Here is a 12,384-nt window from a genome sequence, read left to right as displayed (position 1 = left end):
TATTCTTAATGAGGTGGGCGACCCCATTGTGTTTGAGAGGCCGGTTAAAGCCCCTCACATTCCAAAATCCTATCTTCATGGGGATTGAGGGGGGGACTCCCCTTCGGCCGTCTTTTTCGATGTCCCGCCCGACGCTGCATTCTCCTCGGTCCTCCACCCGGGCATTTTTTGCTGTGTGGCCGTGGATGTTTCAGATGAAGAGCTAGCACAATCAGCCGGTGAAGGAACCACTGTAACCTCAGATTTTCGTGGCTGAGCTGCTCTCATATTGTGCTTCCCCTGTTCCTCCTTGCCGGCCGGTGGAGAAAGCGGCTGCTGCACCTCTACTGCCGGCTTTGCTGCAGTTGCTACATTTTTGCCCTTGTTCCGTCTGTGCACGATCGTCCATTCAGCTGGTTTAGTCTTAGCTGCCTCGGCCGGCTTAGCTGTTGCAGCAATAGGGGCGGGAGCGGCTGGGACGGCTGCAGGGGGAACAGCCGTTAAACCTTGGCACGCCTCTTGCAAGTGCCCAAATCTGTTGCAATCTGTGCAGAATTTCGGAGTGAATTCATAGACCACCGGCTGCTTTCGCGTTATGCCGTTTGGCATAACAAACTCCACTTCTTCTTTCAGTTTCTTTGAGGCATCGACTTCCACCAAGATTCGGGCATATGAGACTCGTTCCATCTTCATGGTCAACGTGTCCATGGCGATCGGAGTGCCCAGTCTCGACCCTATTTTGCCAAGGGCATTCGGATGCCAACACTCGAGCGGTAGCGATGGGAGTGTAGCCCAGACCGGCGTAAGGCTAATGTCGTCCTCCTTAAACTCGAAGCATACCGGCATATGCTTCAGTAGGAGCGGCCGTCCGTAAACGAAATATGGGCCACCGGCCAAGATGCGTTGGCTGTCCTCCTCGCGTGCGAAACGGAATATAAGCCATCCACTCTCGTGTTGCTGGAAACTAGCACCCCAAGATTGGGATAGGGCGCGGATCGCCTTAAGTCCGGGGAACTTGCCGGCAATGTAGCCGACAAGGCAAAAGCCCAATTTTGCTCGGACATCAAGTAGGTCATCGGAACCCAAGGTCAGTGGGCCATCATCAATATTTTATTTGTTGAGCTTATTTTCAGCGGTGAGTTTTCGATTGGCGCTGAATAAGCCGGCGAATGAGACTGTTTTGTTGCCCGTCCTTCACCGGCAAGGGAGAGTCCTCCATGTCAGCAATGAACTCAGTAAAAGGCAAAGAACTCACCTTGCCGGCAGCGGTGGTGGCGGTCGGTTTGGTGGACGGTCCGGTGGCAGCATTTTTGGCTGCTGCAGCAGCAATTTTTCCAGTTTCAGCAGCGGTGGTGGTGGTCGGTTTGATGGCCCGACCGGTGGCAGCATTTATGGCAGCTGCAGCAGCAGTTTTTTCCGTTTCAGTCGCTGCCGGTGGCCGGTCGGAGGGCTGGCCGGAAGCAGAATTAGCTGCTGGTTTCATGGCCTTCTTGTTCTTTGCCATGGCTGATTTTTGAACCAAAGAGGATGTGCAGCAGTGGGAGAATATGCTGCAGAAAATTGCAGCTCCAAAACAGGCAAAAAGCAGCAGAAATTGCAGGAAACAGCAGGCAGCAGGGAAAGTGCAGAAACAGCAGTGCAGCAGGCAGTTTATGTTGCTGCCAGAAAAGGAAACTTTTCACCTACCTCCGGCAGCTCGTTTTGGCCGGAAAAAATGGCTGAAAATTGGGCAACAGCAACAGCAAAATGATGCAAAAATGAACAGAAACTGCAGCAAGGTTCTATCCATGCAAATGGCTGCAAACTGCAGCAGTTTTTCGCCAAAAACAGCAGCCAAAACAGCAGTATTTCTGCAGAGAAGATGGTGGAAAATTGCACAGTTGCAGCAGCAAAATGGTGCTAAAAACGCACAGCAATAGCAGCAGATTGATGGCAGAATGCAGCCCGTGCAAGCAGCTCGAAATTGCAGCAGAAAACCACCCAAAACAGCAGCAAAAAACAGCAGAAACAGCAGAAAAACAGAACCTGTTTTGCAACTCCGGTGGAGGCTTTCCCGCCGGCAAGACGACTTCAAAACCCAAAACCGTTCGGTAGAAATGATGAGCAGCCGAAGGGGAAACGTTTAATCGGTCCGGAATTTGCAGAAACTCGAAGAAGAGACATGGAAGAGCAAACCAAAGATGAGGCACTCTAGAGAGAATTTTCTAGAGAGAGAAATCTCTTAACCTCACTACTACTACTGAGAGCTCTTTCTTATAGGGGCATGTTCTTTGACCAGCTTCTTGGTGGATATCTTACTGGTAAGAGGGACCGTTTTGCACAACACAATACGCAATTCATATTGGCAAACTGAAGTACACTCTATTATGATATGCTCATTTTTCATGATTTTTAGTGAATGTTTATAACGTCAAAGTTATATTTCCTAAAATTGGTTCTCCATATCCTTTTCGTCACTCTTATGAGGAGCATCTCATTATTCTTGGAAATGTTACATTAAAATTTAATTTTTCATAGACTTTATTGAAAAATGTGCTACAATTTGAGTAGACTCTATATATCTTCTAACTAGCAGAGGTGCCCTCATTATTATTGCCAGAAGGGTTCCAATTATTGAAATTGTCCATATATTCAACAGCTATTGAAATTTTATTTATGCTAAATATTAACTATGTTTTACATCTTCTTTGTCTATTGATAGATACATTTGACAAGAAGCTGTCTGGGGTGTGTTTTGAATAATTCTTCAACTAATAGGTTTTGGCATATTTTTCTGTACCATTTTATAGATGACAGAGATGGGATGTGCATTTAATTAGATGATTGTATAAATTTTTCATGTATGTGTTAATAATTTTTATGATGGTTTAAATTTATCCCAAATATATACATTAGTGATGTTTTTCTTTTCTATACTATTGTATATAGTTTTGTTAAATAATATTTTTTTAATTAATTATTATGATTTCTTTTGCAAATTTGGGATTGATAAAGGTATAACCCATTTTCTTCAATGCTTTTATCTTCAATTTATTATTATTATTTTTTTCATCTTATAATTTCTTTAAAATGTTCTTTATATATTTTTTCAACAAAGGTAACATTCGTAACTTTGATATCAGCTCAAAATACATGCATTGCAACTTTTTCAACTTTTAGGGACTTGATTTATTTGGGGATTTGTCCAGTTTTTGGGTCAGCGCCCAAAAGAGTGACTTTATTATCTCAGGGTCAGCTATGGGGATTCGGGATTTGCTGATTGACCAGCTCCACTTCCAAGAGGGACTTCTACCAATGAAGTATTTGGGACTTCCTCTTATCTCATCACGGCTCACTATTTCGAATTGCCGAGCCTTACTGTTAATACTGGATCAGCGCATCAAATGATGGAAGGGCATGGCTTTATCTTATGCAGGACGAGTACAAATTATTAAATCTATTCTTACTGCCCTTAGTATCTATTGGGCGTCCGCTTTTATTCTACCAAAAGGCATCATTCGAGAGATAGAAAAACGATTGAGGACCTTCTTATGGAAGGGATCATCTGCTCGAGGGTATGCAAAGGTGTATGTCGTCCTATTGATGAAGGTGGTCAAGGGATTCAAGATATTGCTACTCTTAACCGTGCACTTATAGGACTCAAATTGTGGCAAATTATTCGCGGCAACCGAGCTTCTATTTGGGTTGATTGGATCTATCATACACGCCTGAGAAAGATTACTATCTGGACGGCCCCTGAGCGAGGGGGTTCTTGGGGTTGGAGGAAACTCCTTCGCTTATGGCCACTTCTCCTGCCTTTTATTCATTATTTCATAGGGGATCGAACTACTTTTTCGCTATGGCACGATCCTTAGCATGATCTTGGTCCACTCATCCAGCAGTTCCCGCAAGACACTCGACTTACAAACACTATGGAGACGGACAATGTTGTGGTTTTTCTTCCAGATGGGCAATGGTGTTGGCCCTCTATCACTGACACTCACTCCCTACAGCTTTCGCATTCCCTTTCAACCATCCATGGAGGAGCTAATCATATCATTTGGCGGTCAAGAGATACACAATTAACAGTTGATATGATGATTCGTTCACTACGGGGTGAAGGACTCAAGGTAGGTTGTGCTTCACTATTGTTGGGCTGCTTCAAAACCCCTAGACATGCTTTTGTGTTATGGCTAACGATCCTTGATAGACTATCTACTATGGATAACCCTTGGTTGGCTCATCTTAATAGTTGCTGAGTACTTTGTTCTGATGGTGCTGATGAGCCCCGTGATCATTCTTTTTTTCGCTGCACTTATTCGCGTGGCTACTTGAGGGTGATTCGACGCATACTTCATTTCGATTGCCCAAACTGAGCTTGGGCTACTGACGTCTTATGGGCTGCTCGTAGATGGAGAGGCGAACACTATGTTTCTACGGCCTACCGCGCACTTTTGGCCTTGTGTGTGTATCATATCTGGCGTAAGCGCAACATTAGGCGATTTGATAGAGTACATAGAGATACACGCACTGTGTGTGCGCTGATGGTTCGAGATGTGCAGCAGAGGATTCTTAGTGTAGCATTACGTACTGCTATTAGCACTTGTGCGCTTTACCGCTTATGACGGATTCCTTGGCCCATCGAGGAAACCGCTTCGATTAAGTAAGTTGTATTGTACCACTTGTTCATATACCGCTCCTAAATACGTCTAACTCTAAGATTATAATTTAGTTTTTTGGAATACTTTTTTTCTATTTGGAACTGTTTTTAGTTTTATTTTTGTACAGATTTTGAAACGGTCATTGTAACACTATCTATGTTCGAGTGATATATTTTGGAACGGGCATCAGATATACTTTAGAACAGTTTTGTCATTTGTATGGAATACATATTTGAACTGTTGGATCAATGTTGTACATGTGTTTTGGAACGATTTATGCACCACCATTTTTACCTGCAAAAAGAGACATTAGTAACATGATATCTTACGCACAAAGCAGCACACAGCATAATTAACTATTGTACACAGCAATCACCAAGCATATGGCGACACTATAAACCTGTAGCCACCGAGGCTCAATCAGCCACTTAGGCTAATCCACGCCACCAAGGCACACAAAGAATTCAACAACCACTTAAACACGGCCAGCCACACAGGCTCGACAAGCCACCTAGGCACGAATCGCACAGCCACATAGGCTAAAACCGCCACCAAGGCAATGTCACAAAGACACACAGCCACATAGGCTAAAACCACCACCAAGACAATGTCACAAAGACACACACCCACATAGGTTCAACCAGCCATTTAGGCACATTTATAAAACCACTAAAGCTAAATTAAACATCCACATAGGCTCATTTTCAAGGAGACTTAGCCACTTAGGAAAATGAGACAAAGACTAACACTATCCACGAAGGAACATTACTTAATGCACTAAGTATTAATATCACACACAACACAAATGTACATAGCGATCATTTGCACAAAGCCTAAAAATATTCTTTAATAGTAATGCACTAAGCGATAAATTGCGCATAGCATTCACAAAGCGAACAAGTTATGGATTGATGCAAAATCAATAAAAGTTTCAGATTTTGACAGTATCCCGGTCAAGCTCAACTAGATACCCGCAACCACAAGGGTTCTGCCAAGTGAGTGGTTTGACGGAAAGATCGGGGAATGGGCCAATAGTAATATTTATAGGAAATATTATCGCACACGAACATATAAAAACAACAACTATTATCGCACAAAAATAGTAAGAAAACAGCGGCATTTTTCAGCAGCAAATTATCCGCAAAAAAAGAATTTTTCAGCAGCAATTAACACCCAAAAATAACAAATTTCAGCAGCAAATTTCTCGCTCAAAACAGACACTAACAGAAGCTATTAACGCCCAAAAAAACATCAAATTTTTCAGCAATGTATCAACAAAATAGCACCAAATTTATCATAACAATAATAGCACCAAGCGAGAAAAATGAGAGATATTACCACAGGACTCTTCAAGACAGAGCCCACGACTCTAATACCACTGTTGGGTGGAGGGCCCTTTTACGATTACAAGTCAATGGGTTTCAAACCATTAAATTATAGAACAATACAAGATTACAAATCAAAAATTACAGCAGAAATAAAGCAGTAAAGAATATCGAACATTCAAAGGTTCATAGAGCCTGATCCATATTTTGGCTTTACTCTCGGTCACAAAGACCGGCAGCCTAAAATACCCACAGTTGCTCAAGTTTGGCACTAAGCCCTTCGGCCACAAAGCCCATTTTTCTCACACTTAGTTCTTGCACACACTAAGTTACCCACAACCACGAACCGACCACATATTTATAAGACAGCACCCGAATGTAGAATAGAGGAAGGAGGCGGTGACAAAGTCCCAAGAAAAAGCGATGGAAACCGAGGCAAGAGGAAGAGAAACAGAGAAGACGGCGTTGTTGAAGAGAGGAAGAGAGAGAGACCGATTAGTGAATGAGAGAGGTTAGGGTTTTAGTTTTCAGCACTTGGGTCGGGTCGTGGGCTTGGGCTTGGACCGAACATGAGTCATCCAAATGGGTGGGCCTACCATTTGGTCCTAGGCCATAAATTTTTCCAACAGAAATATTAGAAAATTATATTTAAAAATTATTATGTTTATTAGAAAGAAATATAAGATTTTTGTGGTAATTTAATTCAAAGATGTTAGCAAGAACGACAGTTATAACGATATGAGAGGTTTAATAATAAAATAAATGCTCATGAGTTAAATTGTGTGTGTGTGTGTATATATATATCCTTGTGGAGCTTAGGATGTCTAGTTAGAAAAAATGGAACGAAAAGTTGAATTTTAATAGAAATTAAATATAGCTAAAAGATTAGAGTGGAAAGTATATAAATATTATTTAATATTTTATTTAAAAACTACAACAATCTTGATGTAGATATTACATAGGCATAAAGTAGATGATTGAACAATTCGCTATCTATTAAGTAAATCATTACAAAATCTAGATAAATAAATAATTAGCATTATTCATATATATATATATGTTCATTTTATCTTGATATCACTCTTATGTAAGCGACTAAGTAGCATTATCTATATATCAATGGTTCCATCTCTTCATGACTTTCTTATTTAAAGTCAAATTAATTAGTATATAATAAATAAAAAATAGTATTTTTGTTCTTTTTTTTTTTTAAATGCTCACCTTCAGCCTCCTAGAACCAAAGACTTGGTGATCCAACACTAGCATGTTTGGACGACGCTTCGGTGAACCGACGATCTCCCGAATCGTCATGTATTAGCTTGTACAATGGATTTATGGGAAATTTTTGCCGGGATCGGACTAAGCTAAGTTTGAACCAATTACATGAATTGGTTCGGCTAAGTCAGGCTCGGACAAAAATTTTCCTAAGTTTACATGCAGAAAATTTAAATTTAAATGATAAAAAATATTAAATGTAAGCCTTGTACAAGCATAATAAACCTGCCAAGTCCTGCAGCCGGTCATGGTTGTGATATCCATGTGATTGGTTAAATCTGAACCAATTATATATCGGACGCAGACCAAGAAAAATAACATCAACCATACACCTAAGGCATATGCATATATTTCAAAGTTGCATCTTTCTTTCTGGTGATATGTCTGCCGCTGAAATTGTAGTTTGGTTCTATGTATTGGGATCTTTGTGTAGGCAATAGTTGATTGCTTATCACAATAAATAGTCATAACTTGCACACAATAATCTTCTCAATCAAACACCTTTTTCTACGTATAAACCACATCCGATAGATTTGGCAAAAAATGATACACGAGTTTGTTTCTTGCTACACCAAAAGATAGCATCTTTACTCATCAAGAAAACTTACCAAACACCATGCCTATCAACATCTGTGCATTCCTTTAGCAACAACTTTTTTTTTTCTTCATACATATGCAAACATGTCCTGATTTTACTATTAAACATTTTCTGAGAATTGCTTAAATTCAACACTTTTGAGAAGTCCTAAACCCGTGAAAACACGTTCAGTGTTTGCTTTTAGGCGAAAGCAAGCACAGATCCCGCCTAGCCAGCCACCTTTACCAGTAACAAACCAGAGACATCTCATCGTCACAGCTACCTATTTTGACCAACAACCAAACTATATTATCCGGACATGGTGCACGAAGAAAACAACATATGGCATTGGAATATCCAAATACAAATATTTTCTGGGAAGAAAGCTTTGGGACCAAATTATCAGATTATTGTATGCAGCTAAGCATCAGAAGTGCACAAGGGGACAATCAATAACTGTGTCATATATGCATAACGATGGCAAGCATGCAAAGATCACAAACAAAACTTTTCATACAGGGAATCTTTGACTGCCATATAGATACCAGAACATGACAACATGATACATTGCAGTAGCTTTCCATGTGTTCTCATTAAGAGTCCAAAGCATCAGCCATTGCGTTGGGCATCAAATTGGATGTTCTTGTCAATAACCTCTAAGTCTAGCCAAAGTCAAAGTACCTCACAACAACTAGTGCAAATATTCTTCCATTTGTACTCTAACGGAATATGAACAAATACATAAGTGTGTGTTACTTTAATCTGAAGGTGTCCTTCACGTGAAACGGTCGTTGGCTGTTTTATCACCTGCACCACTATTTGTTCTCAAAATCAAGTCGGGATACTGGCAAGGAGATCTGGTTTTCTGGTAAACGAGATATAAATTAACTTACTTCTTGCGCTTGGTCTTTTGGGAGGTTGAAGATGAAGGATTGCTGTGCCAATTCCTTTTCCGTTGGTTAATGAACCAATTATTGATCTGTTTGAGTTGCAAACCTGTTTCCTGCACCAGTCTTGCCTTATCTTCCTCCTAAGGAACACATAACATACACCATTGAGACGGCAGCTTTCTTTCAACATTACATGCAAGAAGAAAAAATGGTTCAGGGAAATAGTGGCTTTCTTACTGTTGGATAAGGCCACTTGGAATGTGACTGCCACCAAGCTTTTAAGACGGACGTAGTGTCGCCAGGCAGTTTACCCGCCCTTCTTTTTCGTAATATTTCTTCTCTGATGTCGACAATCTTCTCCTTGTAGCCCTGTAAAGAAGAAAACAATGGTTAATTAAGTAAAACGTAAAAGAACACATGAAATAGCAGTACCAATAAAGTTGATGATTTTTCACCTGTTTAAGCTCATGTTTCAGTTCTTGTCTGACACGTTCCATCAAAGACCTCTCACTTTCAGTGGGCACAAGAGGGCCAAATCCCATGCTGTCCGGCCCATCCAGACTTTCATCAAACAAGTTCATTTCACTGTCTGCTTGGTCCTCATCATCATCAGACATGGTTGCACCTGTACCTTCACCTGGTGCTACACCTGTCAAGCAAATTCGATCATAAGGATGTATCAGACTGATGCATGGCTCTGCACATTGGATAGCGCACCCCAACCCATCAAAATATAACTCCACAGAATGATTAGTCGATTTTAAGCAGCCAACTAATTTACACATTAAAATTACTGCATAAAACCTGTGGAGTACTAATGGAGTCAAATGCAACAATACTAGGTACAAAACTAGATAGACGAAATCTGATAATAACCTGTCAAGCTTTGCAGCGATTGCTCAAGCTCCCAACAAGCCATGACTGCTTCCATTGCATGGACTCGAACATGTTGTTGCAATTGTTCTTTAAAAGAGGACAGCAATAGAACATAATGCGTCTACATCAGAAGGAAAAGAAGAAATGGAGGGAAGAGAAGAATGAAGATTAATATTAAAACTTAGCAAAATGGTCCACGTCATATAATTGTAACACTACGGAATATAAAAGAAGCATGCATCGTTGTATAAGGATAACCCCCACATTACATGCAAAAATGAATAAGAAAACATCTCACGTCATTCCTTATAATTTAACCAATAATTAACTTTAGAAACTTGTAAACTAGATTAACATTCAACCCGAGTTTTTTAAGGCCCCACTGATTTATATGACAAGTTTGAGTTTCCAGGATTAGAGACAATGAATTATGGACAAGATAATAGTAAAACTTAGTCATGTTCTGTAAAACAGACTTTATCATAGTAGAAGAAGATAACCTTGTGCTTTCAAGAGAGCATCCTCTTGGTACACATATTCACGCACTAGTGGAGCTTTGATGACTTGAGAATAACTTTTCAAACGTCAACACGCAACTTTTCCCACAAATGTTTATCGAACCAAAAGCATCGGCCGTCAGCGTAAGAAACATCGGTGTTTTCAAAGGAGACTGTTAATGTGAAATAGCTTTTGAAGATTTTACCAAAAACTGACTTCAAATCTAGGACAGGCTCCTTTTAGAAATAGATTCTACAATTCAAATTTGCCCAGATAATGGATGCTTATCTTACTTATAGACTGATAAGTTTACAACGTCCTAACATAAGTAAATTCAGATGTAAGATAGAAGACATTTCAGCTTCAAAGTCCAATTATGAGACAGTATGATCTATCCATTCCCAGAAGGAAACAACTCACAGAAGCACAAGCAAACGAGTAACAAGTGGAGCTACAACAAGAAATAGATTCTCCAAAGCACTAAATATAGGTTTCAATTATTAGTCTACTGAGAACAACAGGATTCCTCTTCTGATGCGACAACCTAATTCATATTCAGATAACAGAACTGAAACTCCAATCATATTTCTCCAAGAATCATAGCGCACACAAATATCATCAAAACAAAGAGCGGTGAATAAGCCCCACAACTTGTATTCTCTCTTACTAATTACCACCTATCCCCCTTTAATAAATCATGCAGTCATTTATAGTTCGGGCCACTCTAAAACCAAACAGAATTAATTTACAAAAGAGCCCGACAAATTCATTGCAAGAATCAGACTTTACACAAGTATCATTAATTGACATGTCCAAAACCTTGTTTCTCTTGGTGGCTATCTACAATCGTCCTTTTATGAACTACATAATCATATATAGTCACATGCCACTTGAATACCAAACAGAGACGGCAGCTCAAGCAAAAGTAAATCCAGTGCTTGGTTGTCCAAAACCCTCAAGATCAGTTATATTAATCATGCAATGTATATTTATCACACGGGCCAAAACAATTTCTTTAACTCTCCTCTTAGGCAATCATAGACAAATTAATTGATCCTCTTTATGCCGTACCAGTTCTATGCAATTGGAAATTAAGTACAAAGCATCCTGACCATTTGAAGCACATTCAGCTAAATGATATAACTGAGGTCAATATCCAGACAACTGAATCCTAATATAAGAACCAAGCCATCGTCAGCTAACTAATTCTAACAATAAACTGAGATGTACTCATCATCTTCCTAATACAAGGAATTACAGATGAGAACTCCAATTATAATAGCCTTAATCCTCATAAATTGAATATCTTAACAGGAGAAAAGTCCGGGAGTTCTTAATTACAGATGATGAATAACTAGGAAAACAGAAACTTTTCATCTGGTAAATTGCAGAAGCAACCGCATGCGCTCCCACACACAGTCACTCACAGAGTCAGGTTAATTATAAAGATTCAACGTGGGAGATCTAAAAATTTAATCTTTGAAACAAGACAACAGAATTTTTCCGTGTAAAAGACCTACAGATTTGCAGTAAAATAATTCAAACAAAAGAAAAATTATTTCCAAAACGACCTCCCACTCCCAAAGAAAAACACCAAATGATCAGCATAGGAAAAACATATACTCATCACACTAAGAAAAAAAAAACAGTTGCAAAATAACTAAATTCTTGTGTACCATGAAGTGGTCGAGGTCTTTATCATCAAGGGGCGGCTGGCCATGTCCAAGAACAGAGTACTTAGCCACCACCTGATGGGACTGATCCAGCTGGGCGTCAATCCTGGGCAGCTGGTCCACCGGCGTAGCTATACGCAGGCACGCAACGTGCGCCGACAGAAGCTGTTCGTAAAGAGGGTGGCTCAGAATATCCGCCTTGCACTTCTCCTTCTCCCAGTTAGTGTTGTTCCCGTTGCTATTATTACTATTATCCCCGCCTCCACCGCCTCCGCTGTCCTGGGGATGATCGCTGTTGTCCGGTGGGCGGGGTGGACTTGGGGTGGAAAGCCACTGGTGGTGGAAAGTGGAGCTGTTGAGCCACGCCGTTGTGGTGGGCGGTGGTTTCTCATCTGGTGATTGGTGGTGATCGGGGAGGATGGAGCTGAAGACGGCGGCGGCGGAAGGAGGGTTGTGGTGGTCGGAGTAACGGGGGAGATGGAGGGGCATTTCTTGGGAGAGGTGGTGGTGGTGGTGGTGGTCCTGGAACGCCATGTTGCGTGTGTGTATGATGAGCCTATTTCCTCACAGCTGCCTATACACACATAGTATCTATATATATAGCTATTAAGACTTTCAGACAGACAAGAGGGGTGGGGGGGAGATCGGAAG

The 12,384-nt window shown here is 40.7% G+C and overlaps 1 protein-coding gene across 2 annotated transcripts; it reads right to left on the bottom strand.

The window, feature by feature from the left end:
- Positions 8,240 to 12,323, bottom strand: LOC105166408 (homeobox protein knotted-1-like LET12). Of its 2 annotated transcripts, none has more exons than XM_011085748.2 (6): positions 11,737 to 12,323; positions 9,563 to 9,683; positions 9,142 to 9,335; positions 8,924 to 9,055; positions 8,690 to 8,826; positions 8,240 to 8,603 (listed from the first exon to the last, which is right to left on the bottom strand). In XM_011085748.2, exons 1-6 carry the CDS (start codon positions 12,265 to 12,267, stop codon positions 8,600 to 8,602), a joined length of 1,119 nt encoding a protein of 372 aa, XP_011084050.1. In that variant the 5' UTR covers positions 12,268 to 12,323; the 3' UTR covers positions 8,240 to 8,599. The 2 variants fall into 2 exon arrangements, with proteins under 2 accessions (XP_011084050.1, XP_011084049.1); XM_011085747.2 differs by having other exon boundaries at positions 8,240 to 8,611; positions 11,737 to 12,322.

Source organism: Sesamum indicum, linkage group LG7, assembly GCF_000512975.1.
Source record: "Sesamum indicum cultivar Zhongzhi No. 13 linkage group LG7, S_indicum_v1.0, whole genome shotgun sequence".
Classification (NCBI taxonomy): Eukaryota; Viridiplantae; Streptophyta; class Magnoliopsida; order Lamiales; family Pedaliaceae; genus Sesamum; species Sesamum indicum.
Note: the sequence above shows the minus strand (reverse complement) of the source record. Positions and strands in the feature narration are given on the sequence as shown.